The sequence below is a fragment of the Notechis scutatus genome, chromosome 4, assembly GCF_049901735.1.
Source record: "Notechis scutatus isolate UNSWTSFEM ecotype Mainland chromosome 4, rNotScu1.2, whole genome shotgun sequence".
NCBI classification, from domain to species: Eukaryota; Metazoa; Chordata; class Lepidosauria; order Squamata; family Elapidae; genus Notechis; species Notechis scutatus.
Window position 1 is genome coordinate 146,050,638 of NC_142012.1, and position 27,954 is coordinate 146,078,591.

A 27,954-nucleotide genomic window follows, 5' to 3' on the forward strand; every position below is an offset into this window, starting at 1 on the left:
GCCGAGACTCACCTGAGGCGTGGTCGCGTCATGTGAAGGGGGATCACGTGATCCCTAGTGTTTTGTTGGCGGCGGCGGAGGGGAGGTGGGGGTTGTCTAAGATGGCGGCGATGGAGGAAGAGGAACGGGCGTTGCTGGATGAGGAATCGCTGCCCAAAGACCATGGCGACCCTGCGCGCAAGCCCTTGCCGGCGTTGTGCGACCCGCAGCGGCTGGCCCACCGGCTGCTGGTGCTGGCGCTCATGTGCTTCCTGGGCTTCGGTCGGTGATCCCTGTCTTCCTTGTTGAATAGGGGCTGTGTAATAAATAGGGGAGCGGAATAAAGTTTCGCCTTAAGTTCTTGTGCGAGGGTGTAAAGAAAGTGTGTCACGGATGCACGCCAGACAGTATTGATTTTGCCGCTCCCTTTTTGCTCTTAAATTATTTCAAGGCAGCGCTAGACTGGGCTGGCTGTTTTCCTTCTTCCTGGAAGGGATCAATGAAGACGGAAAACGAAAGGAGCATAATGGGAGAAAGCAAACTTTAGTCATTGATGAGTTTTGGCTAGGAGGAGAGGGCATTCCTGGTTATTTTTTTTTATCAATTGCCATGATTGGAAAGTTGCTATTTGCTGTTGATGCTGGGTTTGGAGGTATTGGCATCACTTGGAAATTAACCAGGTTCCTTTAGCTTTGATTCTCTTTTTTTCATCCTGGACAAATGAAGAGGGTGGAGTGATATAGATTTAATAAATAAATGAATTTTCTTGTTTAGTAGAGGATATTTTAATTTTTTGTGTGGATTCCAAATAACCTGCATAGGTTGTTGACACAAGCATTTTCAGAATGTTTTTTTTACACAAGTTGTCTGCTCTTTTCTTCCATAGGCAGCTATTTTTGCTATGACACCCCAGCAGCTCTGCAGGCTCAAGTTCAGAGGGTGAGTGAAGAGCAAAATATGCTGAATTTCACTACTTTTTCTGCTTAAATCTTGGGATGCATTGTTTTTTTCAATTATAGCAAGGAATTTTCATAACATGTTGTTTATGTTTTAACAACCAGAAATGATTCCAAATAAGCATCAGATAATGAAAACTTATTTAAAATATAATGAAATATAATTGTTCTTCTGAAGAATCAGGATATTGATTGTCCTAAATGACAGATAGATTATACTAGAGATTGTCTCTGAAAGCAGTTAAGCATCAATTATCAGTAATCACAATGGTCTAAGAATAGATACCTTTCCTTCAGGAGAAAAAAAACCAAAAATGCAGGCATTTTCTATTTATTTCATCTTAAAGCATAAGAGGAGTTCCTTGTCTGTTCAAAATTATGACAGCGTATGCCATAAAGCAATGGTTGCCAACCAGTGGGCCGGGGACCACTGGTGGTCCGTGAGAAAGTTTTGGTGCTCCGCAGAGAAATGTCACCCCAAAGCACCCCCCAAGCAATTAATGCGGAGTGTGAAGGATGTGTGTGTTTATTTTCATGGTCATGATGTGCACTGAAGATGGTGTTTGATTTTGTTGTATGAGGTTCAATGACACTAAAGTAAACTAACTAACTAATCCAAGCTGCGTGGAAATCTCACAAGGCTTGTGTCACTTGTATTGCGAACAACACTTAGTGAGGGGAGGGGGAAAGGGTGGAGGAGGGAACTTGCCCCATTTGCTCTATGCACGTTGCCTGGACACTGGACTGCTTCTTTCCGCTTCTTCTGCTTTTGGCTGCACACAAGGAAAGCAGCAAAAGTCTTTCTTTCTCTCCCCCAAACTCTGCCAGAAATGAGTCTTTGGGACCCTGCAAGTCATCTTGCTCCAAGAGGCTGCGCCGGTGCGACAAGTCTCACAAAGACTCATTTCTGGCAGAGTTTGGGGGAGAGAAAGAAAGACTTCTGCTGCTTTCCTTGCATGAAGCCAAGAGTCTCTCTCTCTCTCTCTCTCTCTCATCCTGAGAACGGAGCTGAAGCTGGTATCCTGTGATCCCAAATAAAGAATGATTGATCGGTAGGAAAAGGGGGTGGGGAATTTTCCTACATACTTTTTTTTTGGGATTTTCCCAGGGTCTCTGGTCCTCAGGATTTAAAATTATGAGTTTGGTGATCACTGAGGTCCGAAAGATTGGCGACCCCTGCCATAAATGACCCGGATCACTAGCCATTAGCATCTTTAATGTGAAGAAAAGAAATGAGGAAATTAAAAATCAGCTGCAAGGCTATTTATTGTAGTTGTTTTGATGATAAATGCATCATCCTCTGAAGCAGGGAGATAATACAAAACCAAAGTATGCAAGGTTGACAAAAAATATGGATTGTTTTGTACAAGGACCTGGAATAGAATTATCATTTCTTTGCAGATCCTGAAGAATCCATGTATAGAACACCTTAGTTCCTACCTGATTACTATCTTTTTTTAAGCTATATATTTTTTTATTTATGCAACAATATTTGCATATTTTATTTCTGATACCAGTGTTAATCTTTCCCTGCAGCAAGATAGAAATTTTTAGAGGAATGACCTGATATTGCAATGCCATATTGTGTTGGATGGATTATGGATTATTCTGTAAGAAAGTTTTAAAATTAAAGCAGTGCTTAAATATTGTGTTCTCTTCTATTTAGGATATGAAAATAAACACAGCTGAATTCATGGCATTGTATGCCTGGTATTCCTGGCCTAATGTGTTTCTATGTTTTTTTGGAGGCTTTTTGATAGACAGAATCTTTGGAATAAGGTAATTATGACCATTTTTTCTTGAAGATAACTGCTAGATCCTTTTTATATGTTTTTTTTTAAATGGCTGCACGAGTATGAGCTGTAGTTCATGTTTCTTTTCGGTATGGTTAGTTGACAAATGTTAGCATTTCCTTAGTTGCCTTATCTGCTAGGGTTCAAAAAATCCATTCATTAAAATTAATATGATGCTTAAAGTGGAGTACTCTATCTGCAAAACTCATGGTTTTAAAAAGGAAGCAGTTGAGAAATGTTGGATCTTTCTTTTTCCCTCCAGACCATGCCAAAACTTTTCAGGTCCGGGTGATCTGATCTGGAATACATAATCCAAACTGTAAATGGATTGGGGCATGTTAGGAAAAGTCTGAAAGTGGTTTGCCTTGTTGAAAACACCATATCCAGAAGCTCTCAACCCATTTCTGGTTTGGATGGTTACTTCCAGAGACTTGGAAAATCAGAACTGCTTGCTGCAAAGGGAACTTTGAATCTTCCAGGCATTTCTGGAAGATTCTGTTCTTGAATTTATGCATTTTGTACATTTTGAATTCCGCAATTGCCTGGAAGTCCAAGCTCTTCTTCCTAATAATTTTGCAAGAACTCACAGCTGAATTGTTCACTATTTGAAAGTAGATTTTTATTAAGGCTCTATCATTCTGTTTATTTCTTCCCCCCCATTAGTTGGTTGTCCATGAAGTTTCAGAATTGTAACATAAGATTATATCCAAATACATACATTCATGTTATAGCAGAATCTTGGTTTTCTCGTTTGAATTCTATCAATTCAAATTAACTTTTTTCTTTGAGGATATCAAGCTTACTGTGTTGCTTATTTCAGTTAGATCCTACAATTATCCTAAATATAAACCAAGAGAGGGCTCATCTAGTCAATTAAATAGGTTTTTGTGTCTTTTTTTTCCCCTTACTTAATTCCTAGCTGCCCTAATTTTCCATTTTTTTCTCCTTAACAGTCAAATCTTCTATTGCCCTTTTGGATTTTCATGTGACTCTCCTTCCTGGGAGGGTCCCCCGAAATTAATGTGATATAGTGTATGAATTGGGTGGGATTCAAATTTTTAACCACTGGTTCGGTGGGCGTGGCTTGGTGGTCATGTGACTGGGTGGAGCAAAGGAGGGGGAAAAAACTCCAGAGAAGTTCCTGAAACAGGAAGCCAAGAATGTAACAAGGGTTAATGGAGAGGCAGTTTCTGTAAGCAACACCAGAATGTTTCCTTCCTGCCTTCCTTATGGGATTAGGCCAGTAATTTCTTCTAACAACCGGTTCTCCGAACTGTTTAGAATGTTAACAACCGGTTCTAGTGAATAGGTGCGAACTGGTAGAATCCCACCCCTGGTATGAATGGAAGAAAATGAAATATACATTTGACATTTGATCTATTTTTATGATTATTGATTGTACTCTTTTAAGGTAAATAAATGATAGTTTTCAGATAATTACATCCAGAAGAGAGAAAAGATTCTTCAATCTAGTCCATTCACTTCTAAAGGAGAATTTTACCTCATTTCTAGTATCATTTTGTATGGAGGCAGTTCCCAATTACAATGCTGACTTTAAATTATTCAAACTCCTTTACAGGTGGGGTACAATAATATTCAGCTGTTTCATCTGTGTGGGACAAGTAAGTGAAACAGATGGCAATTTTTTTTGAAAAAAGTTTTTTATTTTTAATAAACAGACGAACAACATAAAACAACAAATAAAGTCTTCTTTCAATTATACAGTGTGTCAGTTGGTGCACAATATCTATAGTCTTTTTCTCTTAGGTTTGAATTTACATTCATATTACATTACTTTCCATGTCATATTATATTATTATTACATCATCATTAGACTTTGATTTCAATTCTGCGTTTCCCTTTAGAGCAAATCTTAGTACTTACTAATTATAGTTCATATTATAATTCATTCCAGAATAATCAATTATAACATCATTACTATTGCATTATGCTTCATTTTCGTACTTTTCTATCTAACCATTGGTAAAATAAATCCCATATCTTAAAAGTACTCTTTTTCTTGCTCTCTAATTGCTAATATTAATCTACTCATTTCTGCACATTCCATTATTTTCTTAGTCACCTCCTCCTCTAGCGGAATTTTCTAATTTTTCCAATTTTGAGCAAATACAATTCTAGCTGCAGTTAAAACATTAATAATGACATATGTCAATTCTCTGTTGTAACCTTCAGGTAAAATTCCCGGTAAGAATATCTCTGGTTTTAGATCTATATGCTGTTTCGTCATTTTTTCCAGCCATGTGTGTATTTTAATCCAGTATCTTTTAGCTTCCATGCATGTCCACCACATATGGTAATATGATCCAGGTGTCTGAATGGCATTTCCAGCACTTCGCTGATTTATCCTTGAACATCCTTGCTATTCTTGCTGGGGGTAAATGCCACCTGTAAAACATCTTATACAAATTATAAGCTGTCGACATTGTTAGTTTATAGTTTCTAGTCCATGGTTTCTGCCATTTTTCTAGATCTATCCCATATCCATATTTTCCCCCCAGGCTATATTGTTTCTTTAACTTGTTCTTTTAATTTCACTCCTAGTAAATAACCATATAATTTTTTAATCATCCTCTCCTCAGTACCTGTTAAGATTTTATCTAATTCAGTAAATTCTTTATAAAACCCTTCTGTCTTACTGTCTTTATCATATCTAGAATTTATTTGCACATGAATACGAATTCATCTTTATCTCTTGTTCATCTAATTCTTGCTCTGATTTGAGTTCACCCTTTTCATTTAAAATTTCACTATATCTAACTGTGTTCCATTTTAAAAACAATTGGATATGCAAATACCTCTTTAGTTGATAATCAGATTGGTATTTTCTTATAATGTTTCCTTATTTTCTCCCATGTTGACAATAAAGCATCTCAAATATAATGTCTCCTAAAATGCCTATGTACTTTGCTTTCCTTATACCATAAAAAGGCATGCCACCCCAATTGTAAATCATGGCCTTCCAGTGTTAACAATCTAGTATTTCTCAAAACAATTCATTCTTTCACCCATATCAGTGTAACTGCCTGGTAATATAATTCACATGGCAATTTTATGCAGAAAAATAAATTCATAATTTCTCCAAAGCTGTGATATCGTATTAATCTGTTTTATGCAAATACAGAGTTGAAATACATGCCTGTGACATAATTTCTGTAATTAACTGAAAAGAGATTCATCTTCTTCTTACAGGTAATTTTTGCTATGGGAGCAATATGTAATGCTTTTTGGCTGATGGAATTTGGCAGATTTGTATTTGGGTAAGTTTGGATATCGTGTCTAAATATTTGCTGTATTTCATTTAAAAATAGAGAATCCAATGAAGGTTTGTGTATTTAAAAATCAGAAATAGTTTGCAAAAAGCTTTACATTATTTCAGTTTTATTTTAAAGTTTTTTGCAAATCAGCATGGATTGCAAATGGTATAGTTATAGTGTGGGTTTCTTCATGCGTGTAGCTTCAACTATTCATACTCATGAATGTCTTTCATTTAGGATTGGTGGTGAGTCCTTAGCAGTGGCACAGAATACCTATGCTGTAAGTTGGTTTAAAGGAAAAGAATTAAATCTTGTTTTTGGACTGCAACTCAGCATGGCTAGAATTGTAAGTCTAAACACCCAGTTTTGTTTTTTTCATTTTTTCATTGCTACATTAAATTATTATTTAATATAATAATTGTTTCCATGTCTGTACATAAGGTGAATCTATCAAGTAATGATTCAGGCGTTTTTAAAAAGGCATTTGATTAGTTGAGATTATTGTTTCATTAAGACTTCTAAATGAAATCAGTTAAGCTGAGGATCAGCAGTAAAACTGATTTTGTACTGTCATCTTTTCTCCTTTCCCCTTACATCTGTTTAACATTTTTATTGGGTTATAAGATAAAATAGATACAAACTACAAAAGTAAATAGAAAACGGTGGGAAGGAAGAGGGGGAAGAGAAATGAGGAAGATAAGAAAAAAAGAAAAAAACATAGACTTCCGACTCTCTCTATTGCAGTAAAATAAGGCATTAACATCAAATCAAGCTTTTTGTTTTTTCATAATAATATGAACAAGCCATTTCTATAAAGATCTATCAGTCTAATTAGAAAAAACCAAAACCAACGTTTCATTCTTTTCCACTTCAAGCACAAAGTTCAGAAGCGGTCTCCATGAGGAAACAAAAGTACTTATATTCTTTTCTTTAATCAAAGTAGTCAATTTTGCCATTTCAGCCAACTCCATCAATTTCTGCAACCATTCATCCATGTTAGAAATCGAAGTGTCCTTTCATTTTTGTGCATACAATAGTCTTGCTGCTGTCAACATAGATAGTAACAAAGTTCCAAATTTTTTCTCCTGGTCTTTTTCCATTAGACCCAAAAGGAAAAGTTTTGGTTTCATCTTTATCTCCATTTTCAAAATTTTCTGTATTAAAATATGAATCATAGTCTAATTTTTTTTTTTTGCTTTATCACATGTCCACCATAGATAATAAAAAGTCCCTTCTTTACTTTTTACACTTCCAACATTCATTTGACGTAAAGTCCCCTTTGCCCTTACATGGAGGGAATGTTTGCGGACATTTGGAGACATCAAATGGTAACTGAAAAGTTAGAGTCTGGTTTTTGCAACGATTTTGTTATACCAGGTATGTGTGTACAATCATTGTGTGCACTTAAAGTAATTCCAAATTGTATACGAAGAACATAAAACAGTGGTGCATTGCAGCCTGATTGCTAGCGGAGATAGCTGATGGTGACTGAGATTTATGGGTGACAATCCAAATTACTGGGGGACGGGGAGCAGGTTACGTGTTGATGGCCTAGTGGAATATATATTATGGCTGAGTATTCCAAGCATCTGATCAAAATGATACCTCTAAATGGGTGTAATTATACCTGTTCCACTTGAGGACTATGTTCTAATAAGTGTTTTTTCAAAGATTCCCTAAAAATGTGTGCAGTACACACTGTACTAAGACAGCTACAGTACATTTGGAATTTAGATAAGAGAATAATGAATAAAGATGGGAATCAGAACTAGAACGATAGTTAAAATGTTGGGCTAGTAATGGAGTGCCAGGTTCAAGTCTATTCACAGCTTTGATAATCTTGGGCCAGCTATACTTTTTCAGCCCAAATTATTCCACAATGTTATTGTAAAAAAAAAAAAAAAAATGTACACAGCCTTAAGTTACTGGAATAAGTGTGGGGCATAATTAGATATGTGCTTTGTAGAGCTTAAAGTGAAAAACGTAGAACAGGGGTCCCCAACCACCGGTCTGCGGACCGGTACCGGTCCGCGGAACAACTCCTACCGGTCCACGGCTTGCTGGGTGCCGCCATCTTTTTATGAAAAGTGCTTCCGGTGAGCTTTTCCGGGTAGAAAGCTCACCGGAAGCACGTTTCATCAAAAGATGGCGGCGCCAACTTCGTGAGCTTTTCCGGGTAGAAAGCCATTTCTACCCGGAAAAGCTCATCGAAGCGCGCCGCATCTTTTTGATGAAAACGTGCTTCTGGTGAGGTCACCGGAAGCACTTTTCATCAAAAAGATGGCGGCACCAGCTGATGCCGGTACCGGGCCGTGGCGCCCAGCTGATGCCGGTACCGGGCCGCGGTGTCAAAAAGGTTGGGGATCACTGACGTAGAATATAGAACATTACCTGTTGATTGGAAGGAAAAAAAAGATACAGAAACCTTTCTGTTTACTATATAGAAGATTCAAATTAAAGGCTATTTACAAATTGTGGGCTTGCTGCTTTTTGATACAATGAAGGAAAATAAATCAATATAGCTTAATTATTATCTCTTCATAGGGGAGCACTGTGAATATGAATATGATGGGATGGGTGTACTGGAAGGTTCAAGATCTGTTTAGTTCTACAGGCCACACAACTCTGGGCATAGCACTCTTGATAGGTTAGTAAATATTTTTATCGTTTACAAAAATAATTTTTTTTATTTCAGGAATTGAAAATCTGTTGTTAAACTATCAATTTCCAGTTTTATCAAGCTTGTATTTTATCAGATTGCACTATTTCTTAACCTTGGCTGTTTTTAAAGGTGTATAGACTTCAACTCTCAGAATTCCCCAAGCAGCATGCATTGCAGAAGATACCACTTTCATCAATTAGGGATTTCTATTTTGAAGTCTTAGCATTTGCCTGAAGGCTTCAAAAGCCTTCACTTTAGCTCCGACATCCCCTCCAGATAACCAACCCACCATCAAAACTAGGCACGCACACCCCTAACTACCTCAATCCCAACTACAACTAGCCTTAAATGCAAACTACTCAATGCAAGAAGCCTTGTAAATAAAATACCTGAATTTCTCCTCTTAACTAAATAAGGCTAAACTCGACATCATATTTGTCTATGAAACATGGCTCAACGCATCTCTCCCTGACTCCATTACCACAGTAATAGACTATCATGTTTACCGATCAGATCGTGAAATCCATAGAGGAGGTGGTGTTGCTATCTTCTATAAAAAGTCCCTACATCTAAAAAACATCCAAGTTACCCAGGAGCTTGCTCTTCCTGAGACATCGTCTGTGAACTGTCCTTAAATATCACATTTTGATTCTTATTATGTTACAGAGTGCCTGATTATGACATCAAACATGAAAACAAGTTAAATTCACTACTAACATGGCAACATCATGCCCACATGCTTTTATCTTTCTTGGTGACTTCAATCTACCTCACATTAACTGGACCCTAAACGAATGTAAAACTGAACCCATACATGCAACCTTCTACAATGCTGTAACAAATCTGGGACTGGAACAACTAGTAACCAACAATACTAGACTTAACAACTGCCTTGATCTCATCTTCTGCAATAGTTTGAATTCAATTTATGGAATACAAATTAAAGAACCCTTTTTCAACAGTGCCCACAACATGATTGACTTTTGTCTCAACATACATGACTTTTGGCTCAACACAAAAATCATCATAATGATGGGATCCCCCATTATAACTTCAAAAAAGGCAACTGTGATCGTATAGACAACGATCTCTCATCTCTTGATTGGCAATTTCTATTCACTGGATGCAATACTGTTGAAGACCATTATAACATATTTTTACTTGAAGTCAAAAGAGTAATCAAACTATATGTACCAATAACAACTCCAAAACCTGAAAAAACAAATTACCCATAACAACAAGGAAGCTTCAATCCAAAAAGAAATCACTTTGGTGGAAAAACAAATCTGGTCACATTGCCAACTTCAAAAGCCGATACAAAAAATTATGCCACAAGATAAAGACAATGCACCAATTATCACATTAAACAAGAGGAAAACCTTCTACGCACCAATTCCACCTGCGCTTTCTACAGTTTTGTAAACAACAAACTAAAAGACTCAAGGTCCATCCCACCCCTGAAAGGACCTAATGGCAAAGACTGCAACGACGACACCGTTAAAGCCAACCTCTTTAACACATTCTTTGGCTCAGTATTTGTAAACAATAATGGATCATGCCCAGTATTTCCTAGTCAAACCACAGACAACTACAATGATTTAATACATATCGATTTTACAGAAGACAATGTTGAAAAAGCACTATGCAATCTAAAACTATCTCTGTCTATTGGACCAGATGGAATATGTGCCTACTTTTTAAAAAAGCTATCCACTGCCATAGCCGAACCTCTAAGCATAATCTTTGAAAAATCTTTCAGGACCAGCTCCTTGCCAAACCTATGGTCACAAACCACGGTAATCCCCATCTTCAAAAAGGGAGACCCCAGCTTAATTGAAAATTACAAACCAATCTCTTTATGCTGTGTCACCTGTAAAGTCATGTAATCAATTATTAACCAATCCATTATCCTCCACTTAGAGACAAACAACTTACTCTCTAATAAACAATTTGGTTTCAGGAAAAAACTATCCTGTAATCTGCAACTCTTACACTGCAAAAACATATGGACTACACAACTCGACCAGGGCAAAGCGATAGACGCAATCTACATAGACTTCTGTAAAGCCTTTGATTCAGTGGTACAGGACAAACTACTCCTAAAACTAAAATCTTATGGTATCTCTGGACACCTGCATAACTGGATAGAAGCATTCCTGTCAAACAGACAACAAATGGTCAAAATTGGGAGCGTCCTATCAAATTCTGTACCTGTCAACAGCGGTGTCCCCAAGGCAGTGTTCAAGGACCAACTCTCTTCATACTCTACATAAATGACCTTTGTGATCATATTAAGAGCAACTGCGTTCTCTTCGCTGATGATGTAAAGCTATTTAATACCACCGACCCTGCTACCTTTCAAAAAGACCTCGACTATGTATCAGAATGGTCAAACAAATGGCAACTTCAAATCTCAACAAATAAATGCTCTGTCTTACATATTGGCAAAAAATAATAATCAGAAAATAAAATACAAGCTGAATAGTCAAGAACTTGTTGATGATCCAAACTCTGTCAAGGATCTTGGACTACTTATCTCAAATGACCTAAGTGCTAGAGCCCACTGTAACTACATAGCCAAAAAGGCATTAAGAGTTGTTAACCTAATCTTACGTAGCTTTTTCTCTGGTAATATTACACTAATAACTAGAGCATACAAAACACTTGCTAGACCAATACTTGAATACAGCTCATCAATCTGGAACCCACATTACGTATCTGATATTAATACAGTTGAGAAAGTCCGGAAATATTTCACAAGAAGAGTTCTCCACTCCTCTACTCATTGCAGAATACCTTATGCCACCAGACTTGAAATAGACCTAAAAAACCTAGAATTACGCCGCCTTCGGTCCAATCTAAGTATAGTATATAAAATTATATATTTCAATGTCCTATCTGTCAATGAATACTTCAGCTTCAACCATAACAATAAAAGAGAACACAATAGATACAAACTCAAGGTAAACTGCACCAAACTTGATTGCAGGAAATACGACTTCAGCAATAGAATGGTCAATGTCTGGAATTTTACTTTATCCCTGACTCTGCTTATACAATAAAGAGGAAAAAAAAAAAAAAATAAACACCCCCAAAAAAAACCCCACACCTATTTTTTTTTTGCTCCAATTTATTTTCTTTTTTAATAATTTAAAAAAAAAAAAAAAAGAGGTCGCCAACCTTTTGGACCTCAGGGACCACCAAACTAATACTTTTAGATCCCAGGGACCACTAACTAGTTCTGTGGGTGTGGCCTAATTTGTGGGTGTGGCTTGGTGGTCCTGTGACTGGCTGGGCATGGCTTGTATGTAAATATTATAAATATTTATATAAATATTGAATTTTTTATGGAAAAAGAGCAACTTTTACCCAAAATCAGGTAAGCAGGCAGGCAGATTGAGTTGCTCACAGAATCACATATTCATTCAGAAATCTATCTGCCATTGGCTAGCTCAGTCTGTCACATAAAATTTGCTTGCAAGCAAACTCATAAAATTTGCTGGCAAGCAAACTCACAAAATTAGCACACAACACACCATGCATGTAAATATTGATTATTTTTTTTATAAAAAAAGAGCAACTTTTACCCAAAATCAGGTAAAGCAGGAAGATTGAGTTGCTCACAGAATCATTCAGTGATCTATCTATCTACCATCGGCTTGCTCAGTCCCTCAAATTTGCTTGCCGTGAGTCTGCACTGAATTTGCTTGAAAGCAAACCTTCAGTCCTAAGGGAGGTTCAGCTGTACTTAAAAGCAGAGCCGAAGATCTAAAGACACTAGATAGAAAGCAAGAAATTCAACCATTTCCTGCTTCCTAGCTAATTTAAATCTCCCAGCACAGCAGAACAGATGATGGTCGGAAAAAGGAAAAATAGAAATTTAGCAGGCAAGTTTACTGGGTAAGGAGTAAGTGGGCGGGGAGGGTTCCTGCGGGCCATGTGGGTGGAGCAGCTTTGTGTTTCTGCGCAGCCTGGATTAATTGCTTTGGGGGAGTGCTCTGGGGGTGAGATTTCTCTGCAGCCCACCAAAATTTTATCATAGCCCACCAGTGGGCTGTGGCCCACCGGTTGGCGACCGCTGCTCTACCTGACTCTGTGGTTTCTTCCCCAAACCCCCAAAACTTTAACCTTAGCCTGTCTACTATTGACCTCACCCCTTTCCTAAGAGGTCTGTAGGGGGGGTGCATAAGCGCATCAACGTGCCTTCTGTCCCTGTCCTATTGTTTCTTTTTTTCTTATATGTATTCATTTCATGTATTCATAACTATGTTTGTACTTATACCTGTTATCTTATAATCGTGTGACAAAATAAATAAAATAAAATAAATATTGCCACTATATTGTAACACTTCATGTAATAAAAGCAGAACATTATTTAAAAAATTGAGATTAAAAGCTTTGCACATTTAATTTAAATGCAATGTCATTCTGATTTGATATTGATTCAAACCATTTCCTTTGCCCCATTGTTTTTTGTACTCTTGCCCCCAATAAGCCACTTAAGACTTAAGTGTGATTCCTGGTGTGAAAAATTATCTGCCATGCAGTTTTGTACCTGGTTCTTCATTTTCAATGCCTCATTTGAAATATTGTTGTGACACAATGCTAATGTTTTTAGCAATTGGTTTGATAAAGCTATTTGTAGATACTTTCTACTTTCCACATTCCTTTATACTGTCTATATATTGTACTTTATACACTTTATATTATAATGTGTAGAATTTTAAACCAATTTTATGTTCATTTATGACATAAATCTTAGTTTGCTTTCTGTTCTATTAACTGCAGGTGGTACCACATGTATCTTTTCACTAGTTTGTGCTTTTATTCTTGCTTACCTGGACAAAAGAGCAGAGAAAATTCTTTGCAAAGAACAAGAGAAAACTGGTATGTTGGTCTCCTTCATTGCCCTCCCTCCTCTAAGTATGCGTAAACTAAGAATAGGAGTCAAGTTTTTGAACTAATGGTTGACTTTGCTCATCTTGGCCATAAAGTGTTGTTTAAGTACCAGACTTTACTCTGGTTGGGAAAGTAAGCAATTTTTCTTCCCTTGCTGTGGAGCTTTTTGCTGATAACATGAAGAATCTGTGACCTGTTTTCTCCAATGAAATATATGTACATGAATCTTTCTTATTCTGCAACTGTCATAATTACCTAGTGTGCTCATAATTCTTTGAATTTGACTTTTTACATACCTGTCAAGGATGTATCATATTCTTAATGGTGCAACTAGCACCATTAATGGTGCAACTCAGTTCTGTTAGTTTAACAAATGGAGAGTTAAAACATTTATTTGAAGCCATATCTTATTAGACAGTTTTGCATAGCTAACACTGGCATTTCTTTTTTTCTCAAGGTGAAGTGATAAAAATAACTGATGTGAAAGACTTCTCATTATCATTATGGCTCATATTTTTAATCTGTGTTTGTTATTATGTGGCTGTCTTCCCTTTCATTGGACTTGGAAAGTAAGTGCATATTATCAAGAAATCAGATTTATTTGGCTGTTATATTTTATTATATTTCTATCAGACTTTTAAATATGTTTGTGTGTGTACTTAAATGTGGTTTTTGCTTTTTAAAATGTGTTTTCCTTTAATTAAACAACAGAAAAATTCAAAACAATGTAGGAGACAAAAAGGAAATGCTTTTGACTTTGAACCTAAATTATGACTTTGCTTATGATTTTAGAACATTATGTGAATTGAAGTCAAACACCTGGAGATTCTGATTTGATTTTACTTATCCAAATATTTTCTATATAGATATGCCTGCTTTTTGTCCTTTTTACATTGAATGTAACAGTTGATAGTAGAGATGTAGAAAGATGATGCTCTTACCTAATGTGGATAGCAGTTCAAGTAGTCCTCTACTTATGACTGATTTAAGTTATGACCTTCCGGAGAAAGGGGACTTATAATCATATCTGAAATTCCAGCACCTTTTTAAGATCAAAAGCACAGTTGTGGTTTCACTGAGGAACTGCTTCACTTAACGACTGAGTTTCCAGGCCCAATTGTGCTTACTAGACAAGGACTATCTGTAATGTGACTGCTTTTTCCACAGTGTTGCTTATATTTATTTTTATACATTCTATCTAGAGTGATAGGGTGGGACTATGACTCCCTGAGTTCCCACTCACTACTCAACAGTCATATATGCTACACATAAGTGCTTCTTTCTCTGGAAGACATCAGTGGATGCTTATATACAATGCAGAATAATTTATTAAAGTCAAGAATGTTTTTATGATTTGTCATTAGTTCACGGTAATGTTAATCTGTTGCTAGATATGCAGTTTAATTACAGCCTAAGCGGATACAGAACTACAAAAGTATCATTGATTGTTTTACAGAGTTTTCTTCATTGAGAAATTCAAATTTTCTTCTCAAGCAGCAAGTTTGATTAACAGGTCAGTGATATTAATTTTAAGTTGTTTTGTTGTTGCATTAACAATTACTTCCCTGAGAGCAGTCTACTTCAAGCTTGTGCCTCCAAAGACACTTTAATGTCGTCCTTGAAATAAGATCATGAAAGGAAGTGCAAAATTTCCTTATTGTTGTGCTGTATGTTCTAAGTTAGTTTTAGACTTAAAAATCTTAGAGTTTTGTGAGTGTACTGATAGGAATCATTGCATATCTCAATATATCAAGTCATGAATAGTTCAAAGGTTTCTCAGTGGGAAAAAGGATGGTGAAGGAAAGAAGAATTATTCTGTAATGGGAAAATTGATCTCATTGCTTTGACATGACGCTTCTGTTTTCCATTTCAGTATTGTGTATGTTATATCAGCCCCAATGTCCCCTATCTTTGGAATTCTGGTAGATAAAGTTGGAAGAAACATCACATGGGTTATATGTGCAGTGGTGGGAACTCTAACTTCTCACCTTATGTTGGCCTTTACTTTCTGGAATCCTTGGATAGCAATGGTAGGTATTTCATTCAGGCTTATTTTTCCAAAATAAAGCCAAAATATGTCCAGTACTTTGCCCTTAAATGCATCCCTATGCCCTTGGACTCCAAACATAAGAACTGTGGTGGTGCAGTGGTTAGAATGCAGGATTGCAGGCCCACTGCCTGGAGTTTTAAAGTTGACTCAGCCATTCATCCTTCCAAAGTCGGTAAAATGAGAACCCAGATTTTGGGGGGCAATAGGATGACTCTAAACTGCTTAGAGAGGGCTGTAAAGCACTATGAAGCAGTATATAAGTCTTAAGTGCTATAAGGCTATGCTAGCTGGATGAATAGGCTTCCAGCAAACTTGGGAGGCACAGTTTAACAATACTGTTCAAAAATTCTGACCACCTTCCTCCAAAATTTACAATCCAGGTGCCAAGCTTTCTATAGTATTGGCAAAACATGGTCTTGCAAATGTTGCTGAACTGTCCGTCAACCCTAGGCAACATCACCAGGATGTGATAATGAGAGTTCTGGTCCCTAAGATCTGGAGGGCTTCATGTGATACTGCCAATATAGATAATTGTTGTTAATGATAATTATGTATCTAATGATTTTAGATACTATTGGCTGTTGCATTATTTAGGTCGCCAGCTGCACGTAGTTGCTAGTTAACTGCAAAATAAACAAATAAAGCAGCTTTACAACTTAGTAATAGAATAGAAGAATGACATTTATTAACCCTATACAATTTTGTCCCTCAGGAACTTTGGTTAGCGCATTCTTAATGACTTGTATAAATGCTTTATTGTCCCCTTACAGTGTTTGCTTGGAGTTGCTTATTCCTTGCTTGCCTGTGCCTTATGGCCAATGGTTGCTTTTGTTGTACCAGAACACCAGCTGGGAACTGCTTATGGATTGTAAGTAACAGATCTTTGGATCTTGTTGCATATCATTTTTAAACTACTGATCATAACTGTTCTATAGTCCCCTGCCATTTTATTAGTAACTCAGTATTTGACTATTCTACATGCTTAGCAGATTACTGTTTGGTTAACCAAACTGTTTAGCTTTTTTTATGCAAATGTTCCAAAGTAAGGGTGCTTTTGTGCTTGGATACAGCTCTGAGTACTGGACATTCTCTTTGATTAAGATATTCTAGGTCTGATTCAAAATCTGTTTGGGCTTTTTTTGTGTTCCATTACTGATTGAAAGTGGGTTGCTCTCAACATGACCAGATTGAAGTGTAACAGGCCAAAAATAAATGGATTGTATGCAGACACATCTGACCAATGTGTACACATGTCAGATCTTACTCCAAATCCATTCTTTCTCTCCAGTAGACTGCTAAGAATGGTGCTCATTTCTCCAACATTAAATGTCTGACAAGAGACACGAGTGTTGACGTCAAGGGCAGATGTCTGAATATATATCCCCACATATCCCCCTGTGAAAGGCCTCCTTGACCTTTCACAGCTACCAATACATTGTTGCCTGGGATTGTAAAAGTTGTGTTCATGCAAGCTTCAAAAAATGCTTCAGAAGAAGATTGTTTAGGTCTCATAAGAACACAGCATGTCTCTTCCTTTGATTAAACAGCCTATTTTTGTTGACACTCCTGTGAGTCTGAAAAATGGGACTAGTATTTTAGGAAATTGACTAATGTGTGAGTTTTGAAGCTTTTCTTCTAGGATCTGGAAGAAAACTGAAAAAAGATGTATCAGACAGGACCTTCCCTAATTTTCATGAAGATAAAGGGAGGGAGGCGGAAACATGGGCAGATTTGTTAGATTTGTTACTCTAACCTTATAATAAAAATAGAATTCATAATTTTGGTTCACTAGTCACCTCTATAGAAGGGCCAACACGAATCTTGCACATTTCAGTCCACCCACCTCCCTTTATCTTTGTGAGAACTAGGGAGGGTCCTCCCTGAGATATTTTCTACCTCAAGCTTAGATTTCTTTTATCTAACCATTATCTTCTTTATGTTCTACAAGGTGGTTATTAGAATAGAATAGAATTCTTTATTGGCCAAGTGTGATTGGACAATTCTCATTACAGCAGGTGAGACTGTATTTTCTGTGAAGATGTGATTTCTTTCTACTTCAGCCTTCCTTTTAAGTGGTAATTATGTATTGGATTTTAATACACAAATACAATTTGTGTTGGCTAGTAAGATATTTTATATCTTACTAGCCAACAAAAATTTTACAGAAAAAAACAGAGGTACCTTTCTAAATTTGCTTTTTTTGTGCTGGTTGGAAACTAATTGGGGTTATGGAATGTTCTTTCTGTTTTCCAGCATGCAGTCAATCCAGAATTTGGGTCTTGCGATCATTGCCATTGCTGCTGGGGTGATATTGGATTCCCGAGGATATTTCTTCCTAGAAATTTTCTTCAGTTCTTGTTTGTGTTGTAAGTATAAAGCCCTATGAAAGGCATATATTGATGTTGTATATAGAGGAATTATACAACATCAATAGTTTGTGAAATAGTTTTAGAAATTGCTTGCAGGACAAATTCTGATTTAATGCATGTTTTTCTCATCCTTTTCATTTGTTCAAATAAAAAGGAAGTCCCCTCCCTTTTTTCTTTAAAATAACTTTATTGCATTTTATAAACTGGAATAAAACGCTCTGAGAAAATGTTGTTACAGAACTCTGTCCTTGTTTGTTTTGACAAAGACGTAGTTTTCATGTGATTTAGTTCTTGTGGGATATTGGGCAGTGAACTTGGCTTGTTTTGGGACACTGTTTTTTTCTTTTTCAAGGACATTTGATTTGTACTCCTAGTCTCTGTTAGTCATCATGGAAATTGTCAGTACATCTTCAGGGTTTCACATTGCCTCAGTCTCACATCTGGGGAAAAAAAAAACCCTTTCCCTTGTAGAAGCCAGCTGCGACATCAAATATTTACACTTTGGTACTCTTCATGTGAAAATTGTGCATATGCTATTTTTGTTTTGCATATTAAGGTTAATTTTCATGATATATTATTTTCCTTTATGTAATTTCTTATTTTTGCCTTGCAGTGGCCCTTATTGCTGTAGTCGCGTTATACTTTGTGAATTTGTTCAGAGGTAAATATTTTGCTCTCTTGTCTTGATACTTGCATCTCTGAATCAGCAATGTGCAAAAGTGGTGACTCTACCTTGAAATAATATCACATTCTTTTAGAATAAAATACATCAGCTATTCTTTGCTGATGGTTTAAATATAAAAATGTAAAGATTCTGAATCTTGATAGTTCTGTATTTTCTTTTAAATTACAGATAATATACGACAGTTTTTATCTAATATATTGAAATTGAAATTCTATTAATTTTATTAAAAGTTTAATCAGTTTCACTTCAAAGGTCATTATACAACTGTGTTTTCTTGAAAGAAAGACTACAGTTGAGCCCAATTAATAAACTTCAAAGTAGTACTAACTTAGGTTGCAGTGGAAATAGACAAATGTTTTTCTGTTTGATCATCTTTTGGACCGAAGGAAGTACAGTTTCTTTGAGTGTTGACTTCTTTTGATAAATATAATGTATTCATAGGGGAGGGTGTAGACTATAGCATAGAAGGCAATCCTGTATGGGGCCAAGCCATAAGGGCCTCGATACGTTAAAACACTTTGAATTGTATCCCAAAATTTAATTACAACACGTGGCGGGTATGCAATAAGATTAACAATGCATATGTTCATTATAGCAAGGAATCATATCGTATTGAACCAATTGCAGTTTCTAGTGGTTTTGAAAGGTGGTCCTTTGTGGAATGTACTGCAGTGCCATAAATTTGGTGATGTCTTTTGGAGTCCAAACATAATTTCTGAAATCCTGCACATTTAACCAACTTTTATTCTATGAGCCTCACCATGGAGTTGTTTGTTTTATAAAAAAATGTTTCCTAAATTTTTATGCCACTAAAGCTGGCCAACATATACTTGTATTATAGTACCTGTTTCTTGAGAATTAAAGACAGTAAAGATTTGTAAAAATAATGTCCTATTAAATTATATGTATATCTTTTCTATCATAGAAGGAGAACTTAACTGGTCTGCAAAGAGGAGAGAAAAATTGCAGAAGCTAGCCATGGCTGAGTAAGTACATAGTAGTGGTCCTACAATATAAGTGATATTAGAAAAATGCTTGGATTGCAAAGGTTGAAATATGTACTATTTTGATTTAATAGGATCAAAATGTTCACTATATTGTGAGATGAATTTGTACGCCCGACAAAATGTATTTTGGCAATTGGTTTGAGCTCTTGAGCTTGGCAATTTGGTTGCAAGTGTTTCATCATCATTGGAGGAGACATTGTCAGTGCATTTTGAGTTGTGCTCATCTTTTAGAACACAGGTCTTTAAATACCTTTTTATGAGATGCAAATTAGTCTGAATGTTTGTTCACATATTTCTGACTCATGGTCTGATTTCAGACTATTTAATTGGCTGGTTGTTGCTGGACTATATAGTTAAGTACTGTGTGATGCAGATTAGGATTAGGATTGTTTATCTGGGTGCTTGAGTCATGGTCTGGTTTTGGCTGGTTTGATAGTTTGAGTGGCTACATTTTGTTACTGAGATGTGATCCGATTTCTTGGCAGCCGATGGGTTAAAATTTTGTTGCTGCGTAGACAGGTGCCTGTTTGTTTGTTTTAAATTTGATTAATGATTTGATTAGGGCTTGTCGGAACCCTGACACTACCTGTGGGATTGTGGTTGGTGCACTTTTTCATAGAACAAAACAACATTATATAACAAAATTATAATCTATAGTTTGCAACCAAATTGCTAAGCTTGGAGCTCAAACCAACAGCCTAACTACCAACTCGAGCTACTCATATTCAAACACATTTCAAAATGTACTTCTTTGCGGTTTTTAAAAAGTAAAAAAAGCTTATCCCTAGCTATATGACTTTGTAGAGGACTCTTTTTTTAAAAAAAACAATTTTATTGATTTTTTAAAAACAAACAAAACAAACAGAACATAAAAACATCAACTCTCTTCCATATATACATACAGTGTGTCGGTTGGTTCATCAGTTTTGTGCATTCATTTCGTAGTCTCAATTACAGTTATATTACATAATAACTCATATTGTCAATCCAAACTTATATATCCTAATATTGCTATTACAAAAACATTTGACTATAATTTTATTCATTCATACTTTATGAATTAACAATACTTTAAATGGTTTATTCTATAACAAATCATATAATCATACCAGATCTATCCTAAAAACACTTTATAGATATGATGTCAAATAACAAAAAAGAAAGAAAAAGCAAAGATATTACTTGCTATCTAACATTCTAAATATTCTATTATTGTATTTTGTCATCGAACCATTGATAGAAAAGATCCCAAATTTCATAAAATTGTTTATCCTCTTGCTCTCTAATTTCAAATGTCAATCTACTCATCTCAGCACATTCCAATATTTTCTTAATAATTTCTTCCTGCGATGGTATTTTCTCATTCTTCCAATTTTTAGCAAATACAATCCTAGCCGCTGTTAATACATTTACAATCAAGAGTATTTTTATATTGTTGTCCATTATTTCCACCATTAATACTCTTCCATCTTCATCAGTATAAATCAATTTTGCTGGGATGGCCTCTTTAATGTATAGAACCACTCCTCTTTTCTTACATTGAGTCAAAGAAGTAAATATTCTCCCTAATTTTGGTTGTACTAACAAATACTAATTTCTATCTTTCTCTCCCTGATTGTTACATGGATAGGACACATAAGTTGTATAGTCGTCTCAAAGGTGCTTTTTCAAGAGGCAAGTGGACTTTCTTTGTTTTTCCTTGAAGACATTTTGCTTCTCATCAAAGAAACTTCTTCAGAACTTCATGGAAGGAAGTTGTTCAAGGAAAAACAAAGTCCAGTTGCCCCTTGAAAAAGCACCTTTGGGATAACCATGACCTGTATGACTAAGAATCTCCATAGACATTAAGCTGTATAGTTATTTGTATAGCAGGTGGTCCTGAGGGTATTTCAGTGATTCTAAGTAGGGCTTTATAAAAACCTATACAGGTAGCTTTTGCATCCCAGGAGGAAAGTAGTTATGTTTTGTACTAATTGCAATGTTCATTTAATACTTGAGGGAACCAACCCTGTGGAAAGTACATTGCACTGGTTTGTTGTTATCTTTTAGAGGAAATTGTGGATCTTTCCTTCTTTAAATATTAATTGGTCTTTAAATCTTCTTTAATTAGTTAAACATTGGGCTTTTTTCACACAGCAGTAGGAAAGGTGAAGTGCTTAAACACTATAAAAAGTTCATTCCAAATGTGCATCCTTCCAAAGTCAAAACACTTTCCTACATTTTGAAGATATAACCTGAGGTTCATTGGAAATACCTTGAGAAGAAAATAGTGGATAATTTAAGCTGCATCATAATGAATGAAAACAGGATTAAATAGGGTTAAAACTATTATCTAATTGTTGGTAGAAATCTGTAAAGAGACTGGCAACAAAAAAGACCAAAGAAGTGAATGGGGGTGGATTTGTCTGAGCCCTGACACAGACTTCACATATTAAGACCATTTTTTATATATTAAATTTTGGAAGCAGCAAAAATTCAGGCTTGCTCCAAGACAGTGAAATTCAGTCTTGTTCCAAGTCATTTCTTCAGTGGTTAACTGAAATACTGGCCTGGTACATATAGGTATAGAACTGCAATTTTGTATCTTTGCATTTTAATCTTTCTTCTGAATGCATGAGAATTTGTGTGGAATTGAGAGCATTGGATTTGCTTGCTTTGCTGCCCAAAATTTATTTGTTGTTTGTTTGTTTATGCCACCTGACTCCCAATTATAATTGTTTATGCTACCTGACCCCTGATTATAGCACAGCTAGAAATGTTTTTAGCTTACATACAGTTTTGTAACCAGTTCCCTAACTTGATGTTCTCTAGATGTTTCAATTAAAACTCCCTATCTTATTCTTCAGTACAGCTGATCATCAAAGAAGGTGGGAATTGCATTTGAAAACCCTCTAGAAGCACTTAATGTCAGATCAAGCCAAGACAATTTTCCCATTTTCTTTTTTTAGCATCTTAAAAATTGAGTTCTTAGTCATGAAGATTTACCCATTTACAAAAAGATTACCTATAGTGTAGGAGTAGTCAGATGGAATATGAAACTTAAAGGGCATTCATTAGACAACTCTTTAGGGACCAATGGCAACCTCAGCCTTAATAATAATAGTAAAATCCATATAAGTCTAGAGTATGTGACGCAGAATTATTTTAGTCAACAGAAATTACTATGTTGTTCTGGCAGTTTTAAGTAAAACCCACCCATCACCCAAAAGGTATTGATACTAGGATTTACCTCAGAAGTGTCCTCTTCTCTTTAACTAAAGCAAGGGGGAGCAAATGCTTAACATCTTTTTTATTTCTTTTTCTTTTGTAAGGGGAAGGATTAGAGCCATAATGAGAAACTGATGAAAAATGGGCAAAACTGTATCACATATATATAGTTTGGGAAGTTGTTCTTTAAAGCCATGTTAAGCTTATTTTGGAGATGTGTAGAATAATTTTGGGTGGTTCCATTTCAATGTAGCAGGCAACTGTTAACCGATTTCCAGCAGTTGCGACTGGAGAAAATTGAGAACTGAACCCTCTATTCAGAAGAGCAACCTCTCTGTCTGCTAGTTCTTAAGACATAAATATTCAGTCCTGCACCGTGGCATTTTTGAGGGACTTATAAGCGCATAGTTACAATAACATGTTTGCTACAATATGTTTTGCAGAAAAGAAATCTGAATAGGAAATTCCTTCCAGAACTGGGCAGCACTTGATCAACAACAATCCCGTTGAAGAGTATTCTAGTACATATACATGTTCAGGTGATAGACCTCAAGTTGCACTCAAAAGTAGTTCACTCAGGAAAACACAGTTACATATGCTGAACATACAGCGTGTCAAACATCTCTCTTTATCAAGGCACCCGGACTGCAAGCAGAGCAGAATTTTTGTATATATGTATACTCCACATCATTGAAGAGACTTACTCCGTTTGAACTGAAGTCTGCTCCTTCAGCTCACTGAAGTTAATTGGCATGTGAACAGTGATACCTACCCTTCTGTTTTGTATAAGGGTGGGTTGTCTGCGAGCTAATGATGTCTTGGTACACAGCAGCTTGTGTTCTGAAAGGATTGTGTTTGTTACAAAATGTAATGATTCTCATTGCAAACCGTGACTTTGTAATGTATGTCTTACAGGATCAAAAGAATGTAAATGAAATCCTAGTGTTATGATTTTTTTTAAATATATATCATTGAACAACATCATCCTACTGATTAAAAACCATGTTAGTTTTAAAAAAGGGCAGCTACTACTTCTCTAAAAGTTGCTGTTTTTATTATTATTATTTTTTTGCATTATATCTGTTTCCTGGTGATTTTTTTTGGTTACATGCAGAGATTAAACGTTGTTGACCATGTTGAAACTTGCACTTTGCACTTACAATTTGACCTTTAATAATAAATATTGGACAAGAGAGTATTTGACTTTACTGTCTGTTAACATGTTTGACTTGCTCTCCCCTTCCTTTAGCTAACAGTACATCCATACATTGATGTAAGAATAACATTCACTGAAGATCTAACACACTCATCTTTCTATGTGTTTATTGATAACATTCCCTTTGTTTTTGCAGAGCAAAAAGACGGGAAAAAATCAGACGTCAGAATGAAGATGATTTAGCCAAATTACAACCCAAGAGTGACTTTAGTTTGAGGAATAGGTATCTCTGCAGATTAGGTGCTCAGGTACTGATAACCAAAATAATTTATTTTAAAAATGTTGCAATAAGTGCTGCTCCAGAAAGGACTTTTCTTGTCAAATTAGCACTAGACTTAATAATACCAAGCTTATCTGAAGACCGGTTTTTATTGTTTATAACTTGCATGCAAAATAGTCAATATATCACCCTATCATAAAAAAAAAAACCCTTCCAACTTTCATGAAGTTCCTTGGGGAAAATAATCCAGTTGGCCAAAATGGTAGAGCTACTTCAACTGTATTTTGAAAATCAGGATTGAGTAGAGAGAGATTCTATCTTATCTGTCTATCTTGCCATCTTATGTATCTAATCTATTTGTCTTATCTACCTGCCTACCTGTGAGTTTTGATAAGGCCACCAACTCCATGAAGATTCTGGGTGGCCAAACATTTAAAAATCAGAGGACTGTCTGAACTAAAACACTCCCCAACATGAAAGACTTGATAGGGGCTCCATAGACACCCTGATCTCAGGCCTGGAATTAACTTAATCCCAGTGACTAACTTTGGCCCATCTAGGTTGTTTTCTTGGCAACAGTATAGTAATATTTTGTCACTATTTTCTTCAAATATATTTTTTGAACTTTTTCTGCACTCGTAATCATAGTGAAAATTTGACCATCCACTAAAGATTAATATGCATGCAAAATGTGTTTTTATTGAAATAGTAGTCTAATGTCTTGGTGACATGACATCTAAAGAAGAATATGCTACTTTTATCCTCTACCAAATATAAGAATAATGTTAAGAGAAAACCAAACATAAAAAGGCATTTTACTTTATTTCTGTATACTGTAGTAGGCAAACAGTGCCTTTCAGATTTGCTAACTACAGTCCCCAGGAGCCTTATCAGAAACATCTAATATATAAGCAGATAATTAGAACATCAAATTTCAGGGAAAATGATGCTAAGTACTTATGGGCCTGTTTGCACATGCAAGTCAACTTCATGCTGAAATTATGGATGTCTTAACCTGACCACTGCTGTTTAATTTGAAAATAATTGCTGATGAGATATCTTGCTCTTTTTTCAGCTGCCAGCCAACTGTGTTTGCCACTTATCTGCACTGGCACACAGAAGTGTGTTGAAATAGCAGAATTGTGTCATGACATGGACAAACAAAATAAGAAATTGTATCAACACAAGACCTCACTCTTCTGTAACAGAGATCAACATATAGAATAACACTATTTAGTAGTTTTCTGGAAATGTTAATAATAGCTGTTTTTTTGGAAGACTTTAAAGAGCCTACATTGAACTCTGCTATAGTGGATAACTAGGGATTTTTAAATGGTATTTATGGATTTTTATCTGACTGCTGCTTGGCTTAGAATCCACATCTGTTTGTAACATTAAGCTTAAAAGGAAATTCTCATTTGGTGTACAATTATGCAATATAACTGTATTCCAGATGTACACTGTGCTTGTCTATCCATGCCTCAGAATAACTACACTTTATCTCTGTGTTGGACATTTTATTTGTGTTCTACATTTCTCTCACTCTAAGAAAGAGAAGTAATAGATATTAACGAAATAGACTGTTTCTATGAAATGCATAGCTTTTATTTTACAGCTTTTTTCACTACAATGAGCATGGTTGAACATAAACATTTAAGATGATACTGCATAAATATTTCAGGCGATAGATTACCTTTAAAGCTCTTATAAAAATACAAATTAACTAAAAGAGCATTAAGGTTAGGTAGTTTTATTTTTTTTGCACATAGATGCATTACAGAAAATTTCCTGTGGAAATAGTTAATTATTTTTAGTATATTTTCTTAACAAATTGTGGAAAATATGCAGAAGAGAGTTGGATAATTAAAATTAACAATTCACTGCAATAATAAAATTGATATGTTTTTGTAGCTGTAAGGGTTAACAATCAGCACATTCTCAGGGAAATAAGGTCTAGATGATAGTCAAGATTGAAGCTGTGACCCTGTTGAATGTACACTAATGTTGCATACACAATGGGGTTGTGCTGGTTTTCAATTCCACTGACTGCCTTTTTTATTTTTTTATGCTTATCCCTAGCAGATACCACTGGTTATAGTTCACTTGGAAATCAACCTTGGTGTTCAAGTTTTACACTGCTACAATAGCAGATCCTTTAGTATGAAATTTGTCTTAGTCATGTAGAACTGGAACTGGACTTGTATATCAGTTTTCTGATGCTTCTCATAAGTCCTCACCATGGTTGCCATTGTTTTAAGATTATTAGTATGTTGAGTTTGACAGAAAAAGAATCTTATAATCTAGTTGGATAACACACCAAATGTATGTGTGATTTATGAGAAATGATCAATTTATTTTGGCCATATTAAATACCTGTGCTACTTTTGGTAGATAGGAAAAATACCAATAATGTATGTTTGTGTTGCAACTATTATTCACATCTTGCCCTAAATACATTTCCTTTATCTTGAAGCCTTCTGCAGTGCAAACAATAGTTTGCATGGCTGATAATTAAGCTTGAATTTAGGAAACTGCATTTTAATTGATACTTTGTTTGGCCAAGAGTGATTATACACACAAGGAATTTGCCTCTGGTGCATTTAAAAATTTCTTCACAGCTTTTATCATTACAGGTACTTTTTATTCTTCTGTATGTATTACACTATAAAAGACTGGCTGCAAGTTTGCCTGATAGACACTATTTTGTTTTTATAAAATTGTTTATTTGTTGTAAAACATGGGCATTTGCTGGGGAAGTTAATTCTTTGTGAGGGCTGAATAATTTTCATTAAGCTAGATATATTACAGTAACAGAAGTAGTGTTTGCATGGGCTTAATGGGCTGTTTGACTTGCAACAATTGTGACCCCTGCTCATCTAATACCTATAGCTCATCCTGTTTAGGAACTGCATTAATTAAGAGCTAATTACTAAATCTGGGCTATTGTGCACTGCCAGAAGCAAATTGGAAAACATTCTTCATGATAACAAATCAAAGATTTATTGTTCCATTATTGCTCAGTGAGCAAATATCTTTGAACACTTGATATGAATGGAAAAAAACAATATTCAAAGTGATATTCACTTGGTTTCCTTATAAATTTTAATTTTGTACTGTCCTTTGTTGAGGTCCAGAATGTCTTAGGCTACACAATAATTATTAAGATCGTTGTCCAATTGGCATTACATCACCTTCTTTATTTATGTCTGCCATCACATAGTTAGCATATTTTCTCCCACAGACAACAGATTTAACTGTATTGCTCCATGAAGCAGATTAGTATAATCGCCCTGTCAAGAACATCTTACGTTCAGCGAGGTTATTTTCTAGTTTGTAAAAACTATACAGTAAGCCTGATCATGATAGGGAAGTTCACACACAACACAAAATGTTGTTATGGAAAAAAAGTTCTTTTTTCTGCAAGATCATTTATTATTTATTATTAAATTACTAAATAATTTAATTACAAATTATAAATAAATTATTAATAGATACTAAAAGTCAGGTATCAAGCCAATATCACTTATTTTATTGTTATAAACTAACAATAACTTTATATCAATTTAGAAAGTTACATAACATCAACAGAATAATTTTGCATAGAAAATCGATGTTTCCTTTTTTAATCCTTAGTAT

General features: G+C 35.5%; 1 protein-coding gene across 2 annotated transcripts; it reads left to right on the forward strand.

Moving 5' to 3' along the window:
- The first annotated feature begins 73 nt into the window (after nt 1-73).
- On the forward strand, nt 74-27,954 carry MFSD1 (major facilitator superfamily domain containing 1). Of its 2 annotated transcripts, XM_026665701.2 has the most exons (17): nt 74-261; nt 866-918; nt 2,602-2,714; nt 4,308-4,350; nt 5,939-6,006; nt 6,241-6,349; nt 8,548-8,650; nt 13,454-13,552; nt 14,022-14,133; nt 15,021-15,077; nt 15,438-15,594; nt 16,385-16,482; nt 17,868-17,980; nt 18,597-18,644; nt 19,594-19,654; nt 24,235-24,346; nt 25,394-27,954. In XM_026665701.2, exons 1-17 carry the CDS (start codon nt 102-104, stop codon nt 25,451-25,453), a joined length of 1,566 nt encoding a protein of 521 aa, XP_026521486.2. In that variant the 5' UTR covers nt 74-101; the 3' UTR covers nt 25,454-27,954. The 2 variants fall into 2 exon arrangements, with proteins under 2 accessions (XP_026521486.2, XP_026521493.2); XM_026665708.2 differs by lacking the exons at nt 24,235-24,346; nt 25,394-27,954 and adding an exon at nt 23,326-24,075.